Here is a 24,116-nt window from a genome sequence, read left to right on the forward strand (position 1 = left end):
CCAAATTTCTACTCACCGTAAAATCACATGAGCAGTCCTCACTGTCACAAGAAGAGACTGTAAAAAAGAATATATATACATATATTTTTTAGTAAAATTTAGAATTGCTCAGGCCAAACTCACTTTTATAAAATCATAAAAGACAAACATTTCTCAGTTCAATTAAAAAGCAGATTGTTCAAGTTTACCAACCATTTTAACTCCTTTCCTTCAAATTTTCATGGACTATCTTCATGACCTAGAAACTTAACTTTTATTGAGCCTTTTCTTGTTAATAGGTGACAACCAATCACATCCGTTTATCTCCTGGGGATGAGTCCTACAATCCTGAGCTTCACCTTAGTGGTTTAACAATCACTTCAATTTCATGCAGCATTAAGCCACCATAATTGATTACCTGAAAGGTGTTTTACTATTTGGTGACATTATAACTCCAAGTATAGTTTAGGTACTACTGTCCTAGATGTGAGTACTGCTCTCTCCCTAGTGCCCTATGTACTCCCTGGTCTGCCAGAAGAAAAGAGAACAAAGGAAATAAAAAACAAAATAAGCCTCTCGTAGTATCTTTTTATTATAGAAACTGATACTAAGAAAAATTTTCTCTTAATCAGAATAGAACTGTTACATTATTTGAGATTAAACTCCCATTTATAAATGAGAAATTTTACATGAGAAATGCTATGAAAATAAGGAATATGATTTAGTTCAAAATATTGAATCTATAACATGAAAAATTGTCTTAAAAGAATATATAATAACAAGCTAAAAGTATACACTATAGTATGATCAAATAAGCCCAATTGAATGTGTTTATTTTTAGGTGTATGTTTTTCAAAGTTTGGCCTGATATTATAAATAATTGAAAGTTAGAGAACCAAAAAAGGTAAATATAAATATCATTCAAATAGTGCTTTATAACACAATATATCTAAAGCAAACAAATTAACGGAAGTTAGTATAAATGAAGTTTTCAACAGATTTTATTTCAAGAGAAAGTATAATTATATAACTTTCATATACAGAAAGTATTCAACTAGGATTGCAAATGTTTTTAAGTATTTAAATGTTCTTTTTCTAATTTTACTTTTACTATATTGTACTCTGAAATGAATGTTATTAATCTATCTATCTATCTATCAATCAATCAATCAATCAATTTATTTTACAGAGACAGTCTTGCTCTGTCACCCAGACTGGAATGCAGTGGCTCAATCACAGCTCATGGGCTCAAATGATCCTCCAACTCAGCCTCCCAAGTAGCTAGAACTATAGGCAGATGCCAACATGTCCTGGCCCAGAAATAAATTTTAACCCTGCTCTACCAAATTCCTAATTAGTAGTTCAAACTTAATAAAGTGTTATGATATTAACCAATTAGCTTCAGCATATCTGATATCTTTTTTAAAAATTAATAACAGTAATTATGGGTAAAAGTATTTTGCCTTTGGCATGAAGAAAAAGAAAATATAGCCATTGAATATAAGGACATGCAAGGAATTTGACTTCTACTGAACAGAAATTGGTACTTTCAGAAAAGTTTAAAAGACTAAAAATTTTTTTTAATTTAAAATATTCATGGATAGCTCAGATTTTTCCTTCAAAACAATGAATAAAGTTTACACATTCATTACATTGTCCTGCAAATTACCCCATCTAAAAAAGAATCATAATAGAGTATTTAGTTATTAATCACCACCAATCAGAGGACTTGGATTGTGCCACTTGCCACTCTTGAACCTTAAGCAATTCACTTTACCCTCTATGTCTCACTCGGTGTCCCCTTTCATAAACAGGAATAATAAAATGAGTCAATACATGTAAAGTATTTAGAACAATTACTGGCATATAGTAAGTACTTTATAAATGCTAGAAAACAATGATTATTTTTTTATTAGGTTGTAGTACCACACAAAAGCATTCAGTACCAGTACCAAACACAACAAAAGGAACTCAATAAATGCTTGTTAAAATGAAAGTCCAAATATCCATCCATCACTTCATGGGTGAAAACAATCTGTCAACAATATTCCAGTGTCCTTGAAAATACACAGGAGTATAATGAGAGCAAACCCTGTGTCCAGCATCTCACCTCTGCAGCCATGAAAGCCAAGGTGTGCATTCCGTGGGTGTAGCCTGTGACACAGCAGACGACTGCTAATCCACAGCACGAAAGCAGCATAGCAATCAACAGGGACAGGACTCGACCATGGCTACTCATTGGTGTCGTGGGAGAAAAGGAAAGCTGAAACGCACAAAACAGGAAGACAGCTCATTCTTCTTCATGGCAGTATTAAACGTCACTGAGAAACTCAAGGTCAATCTTGGTGTCCTTGCTTGGGGGTCTGTCCATGCCAAGCACAGAAAAGCATCCCATTACTATATGGCAAATTCTACAATGACCAAATGTGAGTATAAGCTAGTATTTAGAGATCTTTATCATTTAATTTGTCAAATTAACAATATGCATTATATATTCATCTCTTATTCTCAAGGATCCTCCTACCACAGAGATTATAAACCTCTAGAAGTAATTTTCCAAGGGTATGCAATTCTGTCCTCTAACATTCTACAGGACTCAGGACAGCGCCATGTTCTGTTGTGCTTCTTTTTCAATCTTGCTTTATTCTTCCTCTCCAAAATTCACATTCCTAGTCCTTTAGGGATAGGACAACAGAAATGTAATCCAGGTACAGATTTACTACTGGTACAATGTTATGTTAATATTATGCAAGGAGAGGCAACAGCCTGGAAAGAAGGCCTGGAGCAATGATTCTGAGGTAGTAGGTGTAGATAAAAACCAGTTTGGGAGGTTAGAAAATCCTGTTTGTGACTTCGAAAGGGGGTTGAATTGTGAAAGAATGAAGGCAATGAGAGTAACATTAACTCACATGGGGGTGCAAGGGCCACCTGGTCCATGAGGATTGGGTAAAGACAGGGGAAAACAAGGCCCTGGAGTGGGTTTCACTGACAGCAGAATTGTGGGTGCACATTTACTCAGGACTCATAAGCACTAATGGCACTGGCACAGCTCTGATCTGAAGCCAAGAGCCAGATCTATACCCAGACAAGAAAGGGTACCATCTCCCATGACCAAGGAAGCTGAGAGAGCTAATTCAGTCCTGGCCCAGGGGTGAAAGCAATGTAAACTAGTCAGAAAGAAGAGCTCCAAGATACAGGGTGAGAGGGGGCAAAAATAGGAGACTAGAATAGTAAATACACAGAAGAAACCAGATTTTTACTCAGTTTAATATATCAAGGTTTCCTTACACTGGGATTAAAACTTTTTGTAAAGGTGAACTGACCCCACCTGGGCTGTAATGTAATACACCATGGGGCTATGGCGGAAACTTCCCAGGAGACATTGATTCTACATCCCTTGGCTGCTGTAGAAAGTCCCTCAAGAAACAGGCAATGGAACCCGATCCAGGAGTTTTTCCCTTGAGAGCTACCCCAGACAAGCCTGCTGTGGCTCATTCATATTGCACAATTCAAACCTGGCAAACGTGTGACTAAGCAAGCAAAGGACTTGGCTAAAAACTCACATATTCAAACCGGTCCTTGCAGAGCTGAACCATCAGATGCAGAAATACAAGTCCAGCAAACCAGAGGCACCACATGACGACCTCTTCCACTGTCTGGACATTCAGCACACCAAAAATGAAAATGAACTTGTAGAAGATAAAATTCCAAAACTTGTCTTTGAGATGCTAAAACGAAAAATGTTTATAAAGGTAAGTGCCATCACACCTAATGGTTTAAGAAAAGTCAACATAACAAAAGCTGGCTTCTGTGGAAGAAATAGTCCATACTTAGCTTTCTAACATTTGTCCACAAGAAAATAGAAAGCAAAAAGGAAGGAAGGAAAGAAAGAAAGAAGCCCCCTGAAGAAGAGAGGTGAGACACACAGAAAGTAATTTGTATACTTTGGATTGTAACCCTAAATCAGTTATGGAATTTTAGCCATTACAAGGGTAGTGATATTAGTCTGGTTATGTATTAAGAAATAAAAACACCTTATACTCTTCAATGCACAATAAAAATGAATGGTTAAGGGCTATCAGTATCACTTTTAATATTTCTGTCCTCTAGATTCTTCAACAATAGAAAAGGTTAGACTTTAAAGAAAAATATTCTCCAGATTAAAAAATAATAAATGACCATTTTCCAGCCATAATAGAGCACAAAAAGTACAAAAAATTAAAACGATGCATTAATATTTTTTATGCACTTTCTTATCTTCTTCCTATGTGCAAAACACATTAATTTTTGTACACTACTTTCTTTTACCTATCATGTTGTGAAAACCTTACCAATGTCAATGAATATTTTCTGAATACACCAAGATACCATTTTAGTGGTTCTAGATGAACAATGACACTGTTTTGAATTTTTCACCATTCAGAAAACATTGTAATAAACATCTTTGTATGTTATCTTCAGCATAATCAAAGATTACAAATGTTTTTATGGTTTATAAATAATATCCACCTGATTTCCAAAGAAGTTGTGTAAGTGTATATTCTCACAGGCAGTGTGCATTTGTACGCAGTGTGTGTGTATATTTGCTTCACTGTACTCTTTTCTACACTGAGGACTTTCAGTTTTAAAATCTTTACTACCCTAAAAAAAGGCAATGGTGGGGTGTCTATCCCCACCAGATATTAAAATATACTATCAAGCCATCTATGGGGTGGGGGGAACTGGGTGAAGAGAGTAAGAATGGAAGTATGACTTCTAAGTATAGTTTTACATATAATTGGAACCTTGTAAATGTTTTGCAAATTCAAAAAATGTTTTAAAAACCAAAGTAAGCAAAATGCATAACAAATTAATAATATGAGTCCTTAAAGATAAGATTTTGAGAATTTACACACACTGTACTCCGTACACCTTGTACAGAGAACAAAATGAAATGGAAATAAAATCAAAGAATATTCCCTACTTTTGTCCACCAAATGAGCAAAGACATCCCAGCAGCAGTAAGCACATGTAGCTAGTGTAGATCTTGGCTTCTAAATATCATTATGCAATAAGATGAACTACGAAACCTTGGTGAATGTCTGTGTCCAGACCTGGAGCAGGTAAAGTACAAGATGAACCTATGACATTTTATGCTCCAGTTTTGAATCTTCGCTTTGTCACTTAGTTGCTATTTGACCTTGGGAAAGTCATATAACATTTCTGTGCTTTGGTTTCCCCATCCCTAATAACAGTATATCTCAAAGGATTGTTGGGGAGATTATATAAATTAATATATGTAAAGTGCTTAGACAAGTGCCATGGTAGGCATTAGTGCTTAAAAAAATAAATAAATAAAAAAACACTTCCTTGCCCTAAACCTCTACTCAACATTTTAATATTTGGTCCATTTTCGGTATTAAATGTCTTTGCCTCTAGCATTCCTCTATTTCTTGAACTTTAAGCACCCACAGAGCAAACCCATGTCAATTCTATAGAGTTCTAACTCAAAATGGTTCTTAATAAATGCCACTGGATGACATTAATCATAAAATAAGCCAACACAAACATGAAAGCATGAAAGCTGTGATCTACACTGACAAAACTGAAAGTAGAGCTGGATAACAAATATGCTCATTATAATTACCTCTAGATAAAGTAAAAATCTCTGAAATACTCCACAGTTATGTTTTCTATAAATTTTGACCTCATAGCTAGAAGGCAAGATAGTATTAATATATGAGGCCCACCTGGTCTGCCTGGCCCGACTGATTTCTGTTTTACAAATCAAAAACTTGAAGAAGAAAAGAAAATTTGAAGAAAAAGTTGAAGAAGAAAGAAGTATCAAAAGGAGCTTTTGCAACTACAAAAAAACTCTCTATGTTCTCCTGAATCTGTCCAGGAAACCTCTGGAATTGATATTTTGGAGAAAGTGCTCAATACTCACTAAGGAAAAATCCCTGGGAAAACAAAATAGTACTACTTTCTTAAAGCATTAAAGGGCTCAACCACAGAGTAACCACATTTCAGTTCTAAACTAGGACCTCATCTGATTTTATAAAAGGAGATTTGGAATGAAAAGGGTAGGTGAGACTAGAACACTTCACTTTGAACATTCTGTGAAGCCACTGTTATACTTTTAATATTGTAGGTTCCTGTGTCTTATCACTGGGGTAAGAGAGAGTAAAATATACTTTTGTTCTTATGTTGTTGTTTTGAAGGCCAGTTCTAAATTCTTACTTTATAACATACCATTCTACAGTCTACCCACTAAAATCCTTGGGGAACTGCCAATCTGTACAGCGTGCTTATGGCATAATTCTTTATTGAAAGCATCCCTGCCCACACATACACTGTGAGAGTTACATTCAAATGTCTGACAATCTCACCTAAAACAAGAACAAGTCACCTCATTTTATGTTTGTTGAACAATGAATCTTAATTCACTTTTCCACAGAGAAAAACCTCTCAGTAAATTCCTTTGGAAGAAAACCCATATTCTAAAGAGTATTATGATTAAATAAAAATCTATGCTTCTTTAAAAACTACACTCATAAAAGTCATGGGGAAAACGGCTATAAAGAACAATACTAGAACAACTTGGCACCACTGAATACAGACTGTGGATTAGGCAAAGTATTTTATCATTGCTAAATTTCCTGATTTTAAGCACTGAACTGTGTTTATGTAAGAAAATGTCCTTACTCTTAGAAAATACGTACTGAAGTATTTGCGGGTAAAGGAGTATGATGGCCACAACTTACTCTCAAATGTATCAGAAAAAAATGTATTTATAAACAAAAAGTCAATTGTTATAGCAAATGGAACAAAATATTATTATAACAATTGGTGAATCTAGATAAAGGGTATATAGGAGTTTGTTGCAGTATTCATGGAACTTTTTCATAAGTTTGAAATTATATGAAATACAAATTACAAAAATATATACCCGGTCACAAGAATCCATCCTTACTATCTAGACTTACCTGTCTTTCACTCACTCGAAGAGGGCCAAACACAATACACTGGATAAGCTTAGCCACCAACATCAAAACACAGCAAGCAGTGTTTACTAGAACCTGTATACAAATCAAAGAAAGAAAGTTTATTTTCTCCTGTTGAAAAATAAAAGCAGCTCTAAAAACTTCATATTAGGAATTCAGCCATCATTTCTAATGAGTGAGCATTTCCAAAAGTAGGCACAATTTTATGGGCGGTGGGGGTAAGGATAAGGAGTGGCAAAGAGAGGCATCAATTTACCAGTTAATTCACAGTTCCTAGTCCCAATATAGACCCTATAGCAGACCACCTTACCCTGCAGTCTTAAATGAACGGTGTGTAAACTTCATGCTGTATGTACAAAACTCTATGAACCTTGTAAACTGCAAGTACTTCCCTGGCACATCATTTCCTACATTAAGATTTTGACAGCCTTGAAGAAAACTGTTCTAGAAAATGAAGTTATCAGGAACAGTAAAATCCAACACTCAAATATTCTGCCCTGCCAAACAATATGAGGTCGGGAATGCAAGGGTTGATGGTTACAAAAAGGTCACGAGACCATGAACAACTGATAACCAAAAAAATAGGTGTATTTTAACATGTATTGCAATGGGGACAATCTGCCAACCAAAAAATAAATGTTCTCGATGCTTGGTGTTGGCTTCCAAGTAAAGGTTCTGGGGCATTATTGGGGGAGGGGATGGAATTGGGAAAACAGAAAGGAAGAAAAGAAAACTGGTAGGAGGGGCTGAGAAATGAAAGATACCATGCAAAACCAAGGCCTTCTTCAACAGTCTGTGAGGAAATTTTTTTTTCAAACAATTAAGGGATGGATATCCTTATACCCATACAACAAATCTTAATGCTTACAAAATGGAAGAGTGGGCTGTTCCTGAACAAGAGGTTAGTGCAGCATATTACATAACTCAGCGGTCTCCAACCTTTTTGGCAACAGGGACTGGTTTCATGGAAGACAATTTTTCCACGGATGGGGGTTGGGGAGGAGGATGTGAAACGATGATTCGAGTGCATTACATTTATTGTGCAGTCAGACCTCTCTGCTAGTGATCATCTGTATGTGCAGCCGCTCCCCAGCACTAGCATCACCGCCTCAGCTCCAACTCAGATCATCAGGCATCAGATTCTCATAAGGAGTGTGCAACCCAGATCCCTCGCATGTGCAGTTTGCAGTAGGGTTCACGCTCCTATGAGAATCTAATGCCGCTGCTGATCTGACAGGAGCTGGAGCTTATACGGGGATGCCAGCGATGGGAGCAGCTGTAAATACAGATGAAGCTTCTCCCTGCAAACAAAGATGAAGCTTCGCTCCCTCACACACCACTCACCTCCTGCTGTGTGGGCAGGAGATGGGGGCAGGGGTGTTGAGGTGTGGGCATCACAGACATAACTGATGCAGAAATGATTTTTAATAATCTGAATGAACCAAAAACACCAAAAGGACCTTGATAAAGACAGTAGAAATGACTTTTGTTGAGAGCAAATGAAAAGGAACACCAGCTCAATGTAAAGGCTGCTTCAACCTTTGATTCACTAAGTTTACAGCGAAGTGACCACCGTATTCCTCTTTCCAAATTATTCTTCCCTCTACTTTTAAGAGCAAATGACAACTTGAAAGAAAGGTGAAGGAAGACAGTAATTTAAGAAAGCAAGCTCCCTAAGATCTCTTCAGGTTTCCTTTAGTATCTCATACCATCCACCCCCTTTGGCATAACACATAATGGAAGCCCCAATTCATTACAAATGACTAAATTAAGTCCTATTCTGTCTGCCTAATGGGGCAAGGAAGTATGTGATATATTTTCAAAAGACTGAAACAAAAATACTTCTGTTTAAAAAAAAAAAAACAGTTTTGGTACTTAAATCCTTCAAATTACCAGGAAAAAAAAGCCCAAACCAGTTACCTAAAACATCTTAAATTGCGACTTCCTAATTTGTGATTCCTTGTGTAACAGACCTATTCAAACTGGTCCAGATAAAACTTTGAATGCTAATTTTTAAGGAGATGGAAGAGATATAAAAAGGCTCATCTTTGTTGTGATCTAAACCAATCTCGGCCATTTTAATGAAGAGAACTGTCATCAGATAAAACCACAACCCCCTCAAGCGACATCTCACAAATATCCCCCAGCTTAATTATAACACAATTTTTTAAACAGAATTCTTCCTGTTTTTGTATGTAGGCATATGAATTTCAAAAATAAATGCAACAAATTTAGCACTTGTTCAAGGCATGTGGGAGATTAGAAAAGTGAGGGGGATCTGAACCTTAAACTCAAAGAACTTTTAGAATCCATAAAACACAGAACATGGTAAGTGATGCAACAGGAGACCAAGCAGGCTACTATGAGAGTAAAGAAGACAAAATCAAATTTAGAGGCTTTTAATCATTTCTTTATACAAAACAGCATTCTTGTACATCTTGGGTTACAAAATAAAAAATAAAGTGTTAATTATTATTTCTCAGTTAAAGTTTTTTTTTTATAAAGTCTTTAAGTTCAAAAAAAGGTATAAGACATTTGTGCTTTGATATACCAAAAAAAAAAGTGAAAGCCTCTCATAATCCCATCACCCATAGATAACTGTTTTCTATTTTAATTCAAATAGAAGATTTGAAACTTGGCATGGCTAAGAAGGAAAAAAAGGCTTGAGAAAGTATACTGACACTAGAAACAGTATTTCTATAAGAAAGAAATAACCTTTTGTGAATTTTATGTGAAAGCCAAAGCTACAAAGGATGGGAAGCAACAAAAAAATATTTTAAGATTATGAACAAAATATTTCTAAAACACCTTAATGATTATCAACTATTTATTCTAAGTCTATTTATAGAAAAATGTCTTAATTCCACAAATACTGTGTTCATTGCAATAAGCATATGATATCTTCTCAATCTTACTGGACAAAGGCTTGAAAAACTGCAAATACAGGTTGAGCCTCCCTAACTCAAAAATCCCAAATGCTTCAAAATCTGAAACTTTTCGAGCACCAATATGACACCACAAGTGGAAAATCCCACACCTGACCTCATGTGACAGGTCACAGTCAAAACACAGGTGCACAATACAGTTCATCCAGTATTCTCAAGGGAAAAATAAAATTATCTTCAGGCTATATGTGTAAGGTGTAAATGAAACATAAATGAGTTTCATGTTTAGACTTGGGTCCCATCCCCAAGATATTTTATTATGTATATGCAAACATTCCAAAACTCTGAAAAAATTCTGAAATCTGAAACACTTCTGGTCCCAAGCATTTCAGATGAGGGATATTTAACCTATCTGAAAGAAACATAACTGCACCATCCCTCATTTAAAAGCAAAACCCAAACCACTAACTTCATTTTATCTGTTCTACAGAGCTAACTAATTTTTTCTTGTGAGCAAAATCCAAACTTAAAGGATAAAGGGATTCACTGAAGCACTGTTTATAAAAACAGAAAACAAATGTCCATCAGGGAGACTTAGTTGAATAAACTGCAGAACATCCATTCAGTGGAATTTAAATTAAGCCAGTAAAACCAATTTTGCATCTTTATATTTACTAGCATTATATAGAAACTTCTGGATAATTTATTCACTGGAAAAAAAGCACAGTGCAGAAATGTGATTACTAGGCTATGCTACACTCTGTAAGAAAGAAAGAATATGTGCACATACAAGTTTGTATAATAGGTAGATATGAACTGTGTCAAAGAATTGATCAATTTGGGTATTTCTTAGTCTCCCCCACTTAACACCAGCACTAATTATAAGAAACTAGTAATGGCCATTTCTAGCAGAGGGAATCAGGTAGCAGGGAGAGAGGGAGATTTCCATTTCACTGCATATCACTTCTGTACTGTTTATTTGTACCATGAGTATATGTTGTCTATTTTTTTAATTATTTTTTTTAAAGTTTAGAATCTACTAAACTAATCCAACCAGTTCTGAAAGTCCACATTATTTTTCTCACCATATGATGGCAAATTGATGAGTAACAAACCAAAACTGGGTGGCCAAAGTCACAAGTTAAGCTTGTTAAAACACGTAGTATTAGCACATTAAAATACTTCGGAAAAGTTTCTCACACCTATAAAAACTTTGTTTTCTAAACTCACCAAATGCCTTTTTTTAATTAATCTACACAGAATAAAAACAAGTTTTGCTTGTTCCTGAACAGTCTATAATAGGACCCAAGCAGCCCCTACTTAATCAAGCGTTAATTCCTTTACTCTAAGGCCCTGCAAGAAAATTTCCCTCGCAGAATGGCTCTACTCTTCTACTTGAGGAAACAGAAAGCAAATTATAAAACAGTTAGGCCTGCCTGGGAGGAAAAGGTAGGAAAGTGATTAACAAGATGGTATGGCTACATTTATCACTATGTAACCATGTAGGTATTTTTGACCCTGTTAAAGCTATCCACCAATGGGGGGTTATTTAAGAGTTTGTGATGACATGGTGTTAAAACTACCCAGGACTGTCTCAAAGACATGATCAATCTGGATGTATATATATTTTTTCAATCTGGATATTTTTTGGCCTCCTACCTAACACCAAGAAAATACCTCCCTCCCACCACCATTTGGTGGTTTTCTCCCAATTCCCATGTCATTACCCTGCTGCAGGCTCCCAGAGACAAATACAAAATACTAAGATGCATACTCCTTATCAAGTCAATAATGATTGTGTTCTTCTTTTCACAATATTAGGGAGATAAATGCATGCAGAGCATGTATGCAAAACACACCTGGGAGGTAATTAAATAGCAGTCCCTTCCCCCCTTACTCAGAAGGTGTCCTCTTTATTTTCAGTTTACCTAGGTTCATATCCAATTATTTGTGACTTTAGTCTTTTTTTCCTTTTGCTCCCCCAACATTTCTGGAGCAAACATTTTTCTCTCATATTCTTTGGAGTATTCAATTCATAAAGACTCAGAGCTAGTAAGTCACTTCCAGCTCTTAACGTTTTATAATTACGTGAAAATAGGCTCTTTAAAACAGGAGTTGGCAACTTTTTCTTTAACAGGCTCTCAGTAAATATTTTAGGCTCTGTATTCTTCCTTTTTTTTTTTTTTTACAACCCTTTAAAAATGTAAAAACCATTCTTAACTGTTTAAGACTGCACCAAAACAGGCTGAGCAATTTGCCAATGTATTCTAAATAGTCGATTTACTTGTATCCATTTTTGTTTTTGGTGCTTCTTCCCCTCTCAAGACTTCTATTTAAAGTATTTGTTTGGAGAATTATTTAATAAGAAAATCCTAAAAATAAATAATTCTATATTATCTGCATGTAATTAAGTGAGAACCTTATATTATCTGCATGTAATTAAGTGAGAATCTTAACATGTGTTTCATATTTCTATTTCTCCATCTACATAGCTTGCTCGCTCTTATAATTGCAGAAGTTAATCTGTAAAAAAAAAAAAAGGAAAGTAATGAAAATAATGAGTAAGAATAAAGGAGAAAACCCAAAACACCTGAATAATCTGAAACAATGCTCTGGAATGGACTAAGAGATAGTTCAATGGAAGTGACATCTGAACAATGTAAAATAAGCCTAGAAATGAATAACAAAAACTTATGTATTGGAATAAAACTTTAGAATGGAAGTTCTAAAAAGACATAGGGAAACAAGTGATCAGGTCAAATCTGTGAATTTATTAGTATAAAACCCCTACAGCCTCCCTCCACTCTCTCCCCCCTCCCCCCTTTCTCTCTTTGGGTGATATACATAAATCTATCTTCCACACTGCTTCCAGACTGTCTTCTGAAAAAAATCATCTCACTGTGACAGCCCTCCCACTCCTCCCTGCCCCACCTCCACCTAAACCCCATCAGTGGCTTCCCACAGTCCACAAAATAATGTCCACAATCCTTGGAAGAGCAGGTAAGGTCAAGGTTACACAACCTTCACCCCATACTCCATCATCTTCCTAGGTCAGTTTCTCACCCACTAGTGTGCCTAAAATCACTGAGGGTATTCATTAAAATGAAGATTCCAAGCCTCCTCCCTTGTCCCTGCAATCAATCTTCAGGTAGAGCCCAGGAAACCACATTTTATAACTACCCCAGATGGCAATAATCCAAGTTGCCAAAAGGCCACACTTTGAGAAATAAACCTTCAAAGGGGTTGCTTACTCCTTCCTTCCTCTCACACCTGCCCACCTCCTGTACCACTGGGTCTCCTCTTCACCTTTTTAATCTCCCTCTTAAATCAGAAGATCCAACAGATTTTTAATTTGACATCCCCGTTTACAGACCACTCAGTATGTGGCCAGCACTGTCCTTCCCATGCCACACTGAGCTTCACACGCTGTTTTCTCTACCTGGAATACCCTTTCCATCTTCCAAGGCTAAGTTCAACCACCACTTTCCATGAGTCCTTCCCTAAGCACAATTCTTTTCTCTTCCCTCCAAATTCCACTGTATTTTGTTTATGTATCTATTATGACTTATTAAACTTTGTCATATATTTGAAGGTGGGAGAAAGTGTTGTTCACAAATATACCCTCCAGAGTGCCGAAAATAATGCCTTTGAAGGTTTTGAATTGAATTTGTTAATCAAAAAACCTCCTGAGATGCTATCGGACCTGTATTATTCTAAATTGTGCTCTATAAAGATAACTTTTAGAGATTTCAATATGCTAAATAATAGCTAGCAGAATCTGCAAACTGGCAGAAGGATCAGTTTTTGTTTTGCCTTGCTTGGCCTTGGCTGGCAGTGTTTTTGGAAAAAATGAATCTGAATTCAATAGAATTTGGGGAAGGTGCAAGGAGGATCCATTTGGCAAAGGCCCCACCACATAGAGTATTTACTCAACAATTTTATGTCAGGCCACTGAGGAAGGCTGTTGAAATTATGACTTCTACTCAGCTGCTAAAGCAGAAAATATATAATGAGTGATAAGAAAAATGTACAGTGCATTCATGGAGGGTCTGAGAAACCAAGGCAGGCCAAAATGAACATGTGACAATCTCAGAGGAAAGACAGAAGAAAAACGGTACAAGAATCAACTGAGAAATATCATCAATAGGAAGAAATGATAAACTTGCAGGAGACAACATCTTTACTGAAAAAAGCTGGGAAGAAATGGAAATTTTCTTAATGATTTTCACAGAAAAATCAACAGGCTTGATGTAATGTTTTATGAAGAGGTATTAATCTTGGAATTTAAACGTTAGTTTTATAAGCAGCAGCTCCTAGGGAAAAAAATCATTAAGTAATATCAGATGTTACATAAATACAATAATGGTTCCTTCTCAGACTTATTTATATCTTAGACTTGAAAAAAATATACCAAAGACTGCATTATAACGTTAAAATTTGGCAAAAGCACCCTTCACATAACTTTGTTTACCTGCTAGTTCAAATGCAAAAATAGATTTGAAATTAAGCAAGAGATGTGGTTACTTTCTCTTCTGCCTTCTTTGGTCCTGTAAGGTTCAGCTTTACATAGCAGAGAAACAGGAACTTCACAGTTCACTGCCTTCTACTAAACTCTCCATCAGAAAGGACCAGGAGACTTAATCCACAGCCCCCAGAGTTCATAAATCCCACTGCTTCCTGATGAAGCACAGTGGGATTAATTATAACAAATGAGTTGCATATCATCCTATAAACTTGGAATATTAATCTCTCAGTCATTTACAGCCTCCTTTCAGCCCCACACGAGAACTTGCAGGAGACAAGATCCAAGAAGCCACGGTATATCCAAGAGACAGACTTTAAATCCTGGAGTAACTTTTCTGATCACTGTGGGGTTTATATAAAAGGCATTCAAGGCCCAGGTGACTGCAAAATTCTTTAGCCAAAATACTGTTGATCTGCCTAGACAGAAATTATCTGTTCTAATTAACAAAACCAGCACTTATGCCTTGTAAATGTTGCTTATCTTGCAGGGGCAGACAACCCTGAAACCTTGTTTTAAAATGGATCACTAAAAGGAGAAATACTGAGTTAAAATGATGAGCTGCCTCTTGACTGAATGTGTTGCTGCCTTCAGACATCAAAGGAAACCGTCTTGAATCATCGCGTAAAAGCAGCAGGAAAGGAAGCGCGGTTTGTTTGGTGTTTGGTCCATTAAATAGCGGCCAAAGAAGACAATCAAAGTACTACTCATCAATGGCAACAACAACAAAAAGTTGAAGAACACGGCCTCTCTCCCAACGGGCACGTCCTCGCACACCCAAATGTTAAAATTCCCCCCAATTCTCTTTCCTCTCCGTCGGAAACCCTAACAACGTTCCCAGGCTTGACTAAGTCGGAAAAGCGTTTCAACTTCCCTCCACTTCGTCACACACGCGGGGTGCCGCACTCCCGGACCCCAAACTCCCCCGAACCCGCCCTTGAGGTCTCCCAGCTCCCTCCCGAGGGTTCCTCAGAAATCCCGACTCCGCTCCCCAGCTTCCACTTCTGCTCCGCCGCCTCCCCCGGGCCGGGCCCGCTCCCCAGCGCCACCCCCGCCCCAGCGCCTCGCTCCAGCCCACACTCGGGCCTGCCCTCGGGGCCTCCGCGCAACCCCACCGCGGGGACCCCGACACCCCAGCCGCTCCCGCCGCGGCGCGCTCGCGGGCCCCGCCCCCCAGGAGCCCGCGCTCGGTGGTCGCGAGGGGGCCTCGCCCCAGCCACGCCCCCCCATAATGGGTGACCAGGCGCCCCCCGCCCCCGCCCGCGCCGCGGGCCCGCGGCGGCCTCGCTCACCCACACGAAGAGGCTGTCCGAGAGCAGGTACTGGGCCACGTCGCGCGCCCCGGGCCCCTCGGCGCTCGGCCCGGCGGGCGCGGGCGGCTCTGACTGCAGCGAGGCCGTTAGCGGCTCCGGGTCGCCCGGCTCGGCCTCGGGCTGGCTGAGGGCGCGGTAGGCGCTGACGATGGTGCCCAGCAGGGCCAGGCCGCTGAGGCCCGTGTAGGTGCGGAGGCTGGGCCAGGGGAAGCGCTCGAGGAAGAGCAGCGGCATGGCGGCAGCGGCGGCCTCCAGACCCCAGGCCTCCCCGCGCTGCGGCCAGGCCCCTGCCGCGGCCTCGCGAACGGCGCCCACGGGCTCTGGCGTCGCTGCCGCCGCCGCCGCCGCCGCCGCGCCGGGCCGGGCCGGGCCGCTCCTGGCTGTTCGCGCCGCTCCGCCCCGCGCCGCTCCCGCTGCTGCCCCTGCCGGCGCGGAAGAGCCTCGACGGGCTGGGGGCAGGCCGCCGCCCCCAGCGGGACGCGGGCGGGACGGGCGCGGGGGCGCGGCCTTCGTCCCCCGCCCCCAGCGGTCGCGCCGCCGCCTCGCGGGCGTAGGCCCGGGCCTCGGGCCCTGGGGGCCGGCAGCCAGCATTATCCTCCGCCGACACCGCGGCTCGACTGGGCCGGCGGACGCAGAGGGCATCCGCTCTGGCCCGAGCGCAGGCGTGACCCAGGCCCACTGGCGCTGACGGGCGGGCCGGGCCTGGCCGCGTGGCCGGGCCTCAGGGCGCGCGGGCACCCAGGCCTCCAGCCACTTGCCCCTGCATTTCCTTTAACACGCTCCCCTCCCCTCGCAAAGCAGGTTACCCCCGAGAACCCCTAAGGGCCTAGCAGCTTCCGTGGTGTTGGAAAGGGGTCACAGTGCTTAGGGAATAATAGAGGCCTTGACCCTAAAAGAATATTAATCAACAAGGCCAGGCGGTGGCTCACGCCTGTAATCCTAGCATTCTGGGAGGCTGAGGCGGGAGGATTGCTCGAGGTCAGGAGTTCGAAACCAGCCTGAGCAAGAGCGAGACCCCGTCTCTACTATAAATAGAAAGAAATTAATTGGCCAACTAATATATATAGAAAAAATCAGCCGGGCATGGTGGTGCATGCCTGTAGTCCCAGCTACTCGGGAGGCTGAGGCAGGAGGATCGCTTGAGCACAGGAGATTGAGGTTGCTGTGAGCTAGGCTGATGCCACCTGATGCCACGGCACTCACTCTAGCCTGTGCAACTAAGTGAAACTCTGTCTCAAAAAAAAAAAAAAGAATATTAATCAACAATCTTAAGTTTGTGTTTATTAGTAGCCTCCAGCAGAATATAAAAAAAAAAGAACCTGATTTAGCAAGAAATAAAAATGTGTTCCCTTGCACACTGCAAGTGTGAATGTCAAATGGTGCAGCTACTTTGGAAAACAGTTCCTCAAAGTTAAAACAAGAATGACCACTTGACCTAGCAATTCCACTCCTAGTTATATGCCCAAGAAAAACGAAAACATACCTTCACACAAAGCTCGTACGAAAATGTTGATAGCATTATTCATAACAACCAAAAAGTGGAAACAATCCTAATGTCCATCAAGTGATGAGTGGATAAATGTGGGAAATCTATGAAATGTAATATTATTCAGCCACAAAATTAAGTACTGATACAATATGGACGGACCTTGAAAACATGCTAAGACAAAGAAGCCAGACACAAAAGTCCATATATTATGTGATTCGGTTGCTATGAAATGTCCAGAATAGGTGAAAACATACAGACACAGAAAGTATAATAGATTAGCGGTTGCTTAGGGATAGGAGGATGAAGGAGATAGCTCAAAGGTACCAGTTTCTTTTTGAAGTGATGAAAATGTAAGATTGAGGTGATAGTTGCACAACTGTGAATATATTTAAAAATCATTGTACACTTTAAACAGTAAATTGTATCTCAATAGGTGAATATCTCAAAGCTGTTAATAAAGGAAGAAAAAAAAACTAAAAAAAAGTGTTACCTTGGAGTTCTTATTCCTCATTGTATCCCCAAGGCCTGTAATAGTGCCCAGCCCAGAGTAAGGTAATGCTCTGTAAACATTTCTTGACTCTTACAAACTTTCTTAAATAAAAGGACTAAATTATCTTTTAAGGTCCTTTTCATGCCTAATATTCTAAATATATTGATGAAAAAACAAAAAAAAAAATCTCTCAGGGTTACCATCCGTCTTGGAACTTTTTTTCCCCAGGGACTAGGAAGCAAGACGTTGGAATTTTTAGAAACATCTTGTCAAAAGGTCTTCGATGCAAGTAGAGTTTGACTTTACTAAAGTTGGAGGAGAATTTACATTTGTGCACCTGTGCTTTTTTTATACGAGGCCTATATAAGTATTAGACATCAATTCCCTTTGGTTCTCTGCTGATGGCCATTTGATTAAAATACTAAACTTTAAACTTTGTTGGTAAAATAAAGCTTTATTTTTAAAAAATGAGGATATTTTCCAGGGAGGTGTTCTATAATACTTTACAGGTCAAAAGCTGGGCGCGGTGGCTCACGCCTGTAATCCTAGCACTCTGGGAGGCTGAGGCGGGCAGATTGCTCGAGGTCATGAGTTCGAAACCAGCCTGAGCAAGAGCGAGACCGTCTCTACTATAAATAGAAAGAAATTAATTGGCCAACTAATATATATATAAAATTAGCCGGGCATGGTGCCGCATGCCTGTAGTCCCAGCTACTCGGGAGGCTGAGGCAGTAGGATCGCTTGAGCCCAGGACTTTGAGGTTGCTGTGAGCTAGGCTGACGCCACAGCACTCACTCTAGCCTGGGCAACAAAGCGAGACTCTGTCTCAAAAAAAAAAAAAAAAAAAAAAAAAAACTTTACAGGTCAAGATCTGAGCCACCATAACCATACTAACTAGTGATCAATATTCAATCCAAGCCACAATACTGTTATAAAATACCACACACCAAACTTGTCCTGTCACAGTAAGAAAGGGATTGCTGTTAATAGATCTGCCCTTATTCAAGTTTTAGAAGCTTGATGTGAAAGTTCGTCTTTCTGAAAATTCATCATGTGACCAGGTGAAATTAAAGCGACTATATAAGGTTTTGATTTGCATTTTAAGAGAACTTAAAGGTCTGTTTGGATCTTTTACTAGAATAATTAGTAATTTTTCTATCAACATTTTTTTCATTTCCCACTGCAAACAGGTGCTTTGCACATGCTTGACTCAAGGCCTTTTTGGCAATAACAAGCTTTCTGAAGTCTTAGCTGATACTTCTAGTGCGCTCAGTCATTGCATCCTACTCCAAGAGAGGGCCAGGGGAGGAGGCAAGACAAAAAGAGATGTAAGCTTAGTGTGCCCAAGAAGGCTGGATTAAAGACACAGGGACAACTTGTGTCAGCTGAGTCTGAAGCCCTAAGTGTGGCAGGGAGGCAACACCATCAAACTTTTAAGAGGTTGGTCCTCCTTGGACAAGAAAGTACCAGTGGAATCCATGATAAAAACGAGAGCTCTCTCCATCCACACCTTTCTTTCAGAGTACCACCTATACCTTCTAGATGTGAGACTTTCTACAGGCCCTTCACTTCCAACAAGGACTGATGGTCTGAATTTCCTACCATCTTTGTGGGATAGTGCCTCTGATTTGATTTAAAGGAAATAAATGTGTCATTTCAGACCAGTTTGTATGGAGTAAGATTGTATCACCTAGATACAATGCTATTTTCATTTTTTAAAATATCTTAAGTCCTTTCATATTCATGACCACATTTGATTTTTCACCATAACCTGAGAAAGGCTGGTTGGTTTTGTTGTTGCTTCAGAGTCTCAAAATCATAGAAGCTAAATTTCATATCTAATTCAGTAGCCTTAAATGTCTTCCCATGGAATTCTGGTGTTTCATTAGCTGGACCCTGTGTTCCACTGCTAAATCTAGGAAAACTAAATTAATGAATATATTAATATATTTCAATTTTTAACTTTTCTTTCATTCGTATCTTTAGTGCCTGCTACAAAATATACAAGTAGTAAATGTTCAGAAAACCCTTGCAACAACTATAGAAGGTTTTATTCAAACTTTTGTTCAGACATAAAAGGCCCAAAGGGTGCATTTTTTTTAAACACACATATATTCCTGTATTTTGGGTGAACTGTTTCTATTTAAGATGCTGAAATGGAATTACACAGTATTACATAAGCAGCAAGCATGGTGTATGTCACAGAACATTACAACTTCCAGGCAAGTTTGAGAAAAAAAAAAAAAAAACACTAGAAGAATCAACATTCTTTGCAGTTGAGGAAACCGAGTCCCCAGTGATATGAACAACCTACAGTTAACACAACTGTGTAGCAACTCCTAAGTGCCAGTCATGTTCCAATCCAGTGCCCCTTCACACTGCAGGAAACTGAATGTGCTAAGAACACAGCTAACATAGGAGGGGAGCACAAAAGAAGAGCAACATCAAGGGCCCAAGCCATCAGTCCCTTGCTATTATGCCAAGCTGTCTCTTACCCAGTGGCCCTTGGCCACTGACACTGAAAAAGAACCATGCAGGATTTCTCCTGGCACACTAAGGTGAGCAGCCACACACACAGGGCTATTAACAAAACCATCAAAGAGTCATTCTGTTTCAAATATTTTTTATTGAAATGACAATAAAATAAAATTTAAAAAAGGACAGTGACCATTTTAATCAAACTTTTACTTTACAAATATAAAAATATAACCAAAACTCCAGTTTCTTTTATACATTTTCTATAAACTTAACACCAGAAAAGTTCTCAAAGCCAAACAAAGAATGATGTTTGTACAGTCTGAAGTGAATGCAATAACCAAAAGTTTATGTTTTTAAATACATTGACCTTTCCCTCAACAGAACAGCATAATTGATATATTTTCCCAACTTATCTCTATTCTTACAATACAATCCATCACTTAAATATAATACACCTAAACTGGCTTAATCTAAACTTATCTAGGTTTTAGTAAGTTTTTTCACAAAAACAAGCTTAATAAATATATTAAAGCTAATATTAAAATGTGTTTTATGGCTCAAGTCAAATTATACTATTATGTTTCTCAAGACATACTTAAAGGCAAAATGCTTGAAATGAGTCCAGTTTAGCCCAAATTATAAATGATATGAAACAAGTGGGAAAATCAAATCTTATGCTACAGAAGCTGACGTGTATTATAGTTAACAACCACTAAGCCTTCTTTGGCAAAGAAACATACAAAATTGCAAATTCTGAAGCAGTTTTAGCAATTGGCACATACTGTTCCAAACACTGTGAACTAATAAAAACATTAAGTTTGAGGAACTCAAAAGGGACAAGCTACTCCAAGTATTTCATCTCAAATGACTGAGCAGGTGCTTTAAAATAAAATCATTAAAAAGCTGAGAGCATACGAATCACATCATTTAAGAAAGGGAATTATTAATATAAGCCAACTACTTGCTGGCCTGCTGAATTTAAATGACCTCTACCTCTCCCTTATAACTAAATATGGAAGAAAAAAGTGTGGCTAATTTGGTTACATGTTGTACAAATACAATGCTAACTTAATGAAACCCTTAAATATACAAAATAATAATAATTGACTAGTTAAAAGACAATGATAAAAAGTAAAAAAAAAAAAAAAAAAACCTTCCAAATATGCTTGCTAACAGTATAAATTCAAGTACAGAATTATCATAATGCCATGATTTTTAAGTATTACCTACTTTTTAAAAAATCACAAGCTGTTTATCATTCAGGGGGGAAAAAAATTTCACTTTTCTCCAAAGGGATAAGCCAATCCTAAATGTAATTTAAAACAAATCAGTATAACTTTTTTAGCTTTTCCCTCCAATCTATTAAACATTTTCCAGTGCCACTTAGTGGTTTTATATAGAATAAAACTTGGATTACTTGGGGGAAATAAGATGACAAATATTATAGTTATACAGTGCAAAACAGGGCCTTCATCTCTTGACAAGCCTAGAACATAACAGACATTCAAAAATACAGGTCCTGGCCGGGCACGGTGGCTCACGCCTGTAATCCTAGCATTCTGAGAGGCTGAGGCGGGCGGATCACTTGAGGTCAGGAGTTCAAAACCAGCCTGAGCAAGAGCGAGACCCCATCTCTACTATAAATAGAAAGAAATTAATTGGCTAACTAATATATATAGAAAAAAAATAGCTGGGCATGGTGGCGCATGCCTGCAGTCCCAGCTACTTGGAAGGCTGAGGCAGTAGGATTGCTTGAGCCCAGGAGTGTGAGGTTGCTGTGAGCTAGGCTGACGCCACGGCACTCACTCTAGCCTAGGCAACAAAGTGAGACTGTCTCAAAAAAAAAACAGGTCCTATTAATCAAGAGCTCGTTTTAAAACTACTCAGTATTGTGTAGATAACTGGAATGCACAATTTAAGACTGTTAGTTTTGAAGCATGATAAGAACTTACATATCAAAATAGCTTAGTGTTATATAGAGCCCTTGCACCCCCTTCTAATGCTGCAGGAACATACCAGATTTGACTCCCCCTAGTTCCAGTATCAAACCTGAAACAGATTAGGATCCACCTGTAACTGACCAGAGCAAAAACAGTTTTAAAAATTTGTGTTTCTATGTTGTGAATTATACATTCAAAACCAGATCTCTTACATCCCCTGGTTAGTAACCCAGCCATCCTGTATCAAAGGTTTTTCTCACCTAGGCCCAGTGTGTGGATGACTGATTCAAGCACTGACTCTATATTGGGAAGTGACTGACAAAGAATTTCTAGGTTGAAGCTTAAGTTACAAAGAACATTGAGTGGCCCTGAATCAGATGACTCCTCAACTCAAACACTCCTGACTGACAGCACTTTATAAAACACACCAAGAAAAAGTCCAACGGCTGGGTACAGTGGCTCACGCCTATAATCCTAGCACTGTGGGAGGCTGAGGTGGGCAAATCACTCAAGGTCAGGAGTTTGAGCAAGAGCAAGACCCATCTCTACTAAAAATAGAAAGAAATTAATTGGCCAACTAAAAATATGTAGGGAAAAAAAAAATTAGCCGGGCATGGTGGCACATGCCTATAGTCCCAGCTGCTCGGGAGGCTGAGGCAGAAGGATTGCTTGAGCCCAGGAGTTTGAGATTGCTGTGAACTAAACTGATGCCATGGCACTCTAGCCCAGGCAAGAGTGAAACTCTGCCTCAAAATAAAAAGAAAAGAAAAAATCCATCTCTCTCCAGCCCTCCCCAAATTGGAAGAGCTAAAATCTAAAATCTGGTCACTGTAGCTTTTCACTCAGATGCCAGAAGCAATCATGGAAGGTGAGCTAGATCAACCCATCGCCATCTCTACTTTTCTGAAAGACTTGCTCCCCAATCCAAGGGATGAGCTGACTCAGCTCAGAGTTTACCAGTAAAACTATACTAAATTAGAAATACGATAATGTAAACCAGAGGGACAGAACTATTTGTTTCATTTTTGGTCATGGAGACTGGTGCTCACCCCTACTGCTAAGCATGGGCATGGTTACAGTCACTGTTTCACAACCATGTGAAGGTATAACATGATCCCAACTATGTAAACTTGAATGTTTATAATATAACTGCTCAGCCACACTTGGCCTGATTTTCTCAAGTATCTTTGACATCACCCAATATTCAGGAGACTAGCCCAGTGATCAGTATCATAAAAATGTCAGAACTAATCAAAAGTTCATTTCTGTCAACTAGAAACTTAACTTACACCAATTTTTTTTCATTAAGTCACTACATCTTGCAAGATTTCTTTTATATTAAACCTACAGTCAACAAGTTTGTAATAAGGTATACATAATATACTTTGACCATTACAACAATGGCACAACCAGCAAATTCCATTGCCCTAAAATTTATTCCCTCAAATTTGATCTGAATTTGGCAATGTTTTAAGAAGTTTTTTGTTATTTTTCTATTAGGCTGACAAAATCTGTTCCCCACCCAGTCTGTCCCTAGATTTCAGTTGATTCAGATTATTCCAAAATATTTTGAAAGGCATTATCATGTGCTAAAACCAAATTTTCATTCACTTCTATACATATAACCTCAAGTCAGTTGAAATAATTTTGTAATTTCAAAGTTCAAAACCTAATACGCCCACTTTTAGAAATTTCCTTCACAGATCACTAGTCCTACCATGGCTCTAAGAATAACTAAGACATAATTTTGCAACAGCACAAATAATTAATACCCCTATTATGTGAAGAAAAAAACTCTAAATGAGCTCTAAACGAGTCTCTTTTTATACCAATTCTTATGGCTTTGCTGACCTAGCCAATTTTAATGGGTTCTCTTATGTTTAAGATCTGTTACTTGTGAACCGAGGCCTAGATGTTATAAAACATAGCAGTCAGTTACTATACTGAGAGTTCTCCGTAATATTACTACAACTCATTAGAGTGTAAAATTTGGTATAGGAGTTGCAACTTGGGCTCAATCAGACAAATGTAGTTCCC

At 38.9% G+C, this 24,116-nt stretch overlaps 1 protein-coding gene across 1 annotated transcript in view; it reads right to left on the minus strand.

Moving 5' to 3' along the window:
- Nucleotides 1-16,266, minus strand: part of AMFR (autocrine motility factor receptor) — a 43,615-nt gene extending 27,349 nt beyond the window's left edge. The window contains exons 1-5 of the mRNA XM_012755918.3: nt 15,662-16,266; nt 6,945-7,037; nt 3,543-3,707; nt 2,090-2,242; nt 17-57 (exon numbers count right to left, since the gene is read on the minus strand). Coding sequence (XP_012611372.2) covers nt 17-57; nt 2,090-2,242; nt 3,543-3,707; nt 6,945-7,037; nt 15,662-15,916 — 707 coding nt within the window. The 5' untranslated portion in view covers nt 15,917-16,266. The remainder of the gene's footprint in view (nt 1-16; nt 58-2,089; nt 2,243-3,542; nt 3,708-6,944; nt 7,038-15,661) is intronic.
- Nucleotides 16,267-24,116: the final 7,850 nt, after the last annotated feature.

The sequence above is a fragment of the Microcebus murinus genome, chromosome 20, assembly GCF_040939455.1.
Source record: "Microcebus murinus isolate Inina chromosome 20, M.murinus_Inina_mat1.0, whole genome shotgun sequence".
Classification (NCBI taxonomy): domain Eukaryota; kingdom Metazoa; phylum Chordata; class Mammalia; order Primates; family Cheirogaleidae; genus Microcebus; species Microcebus murinus.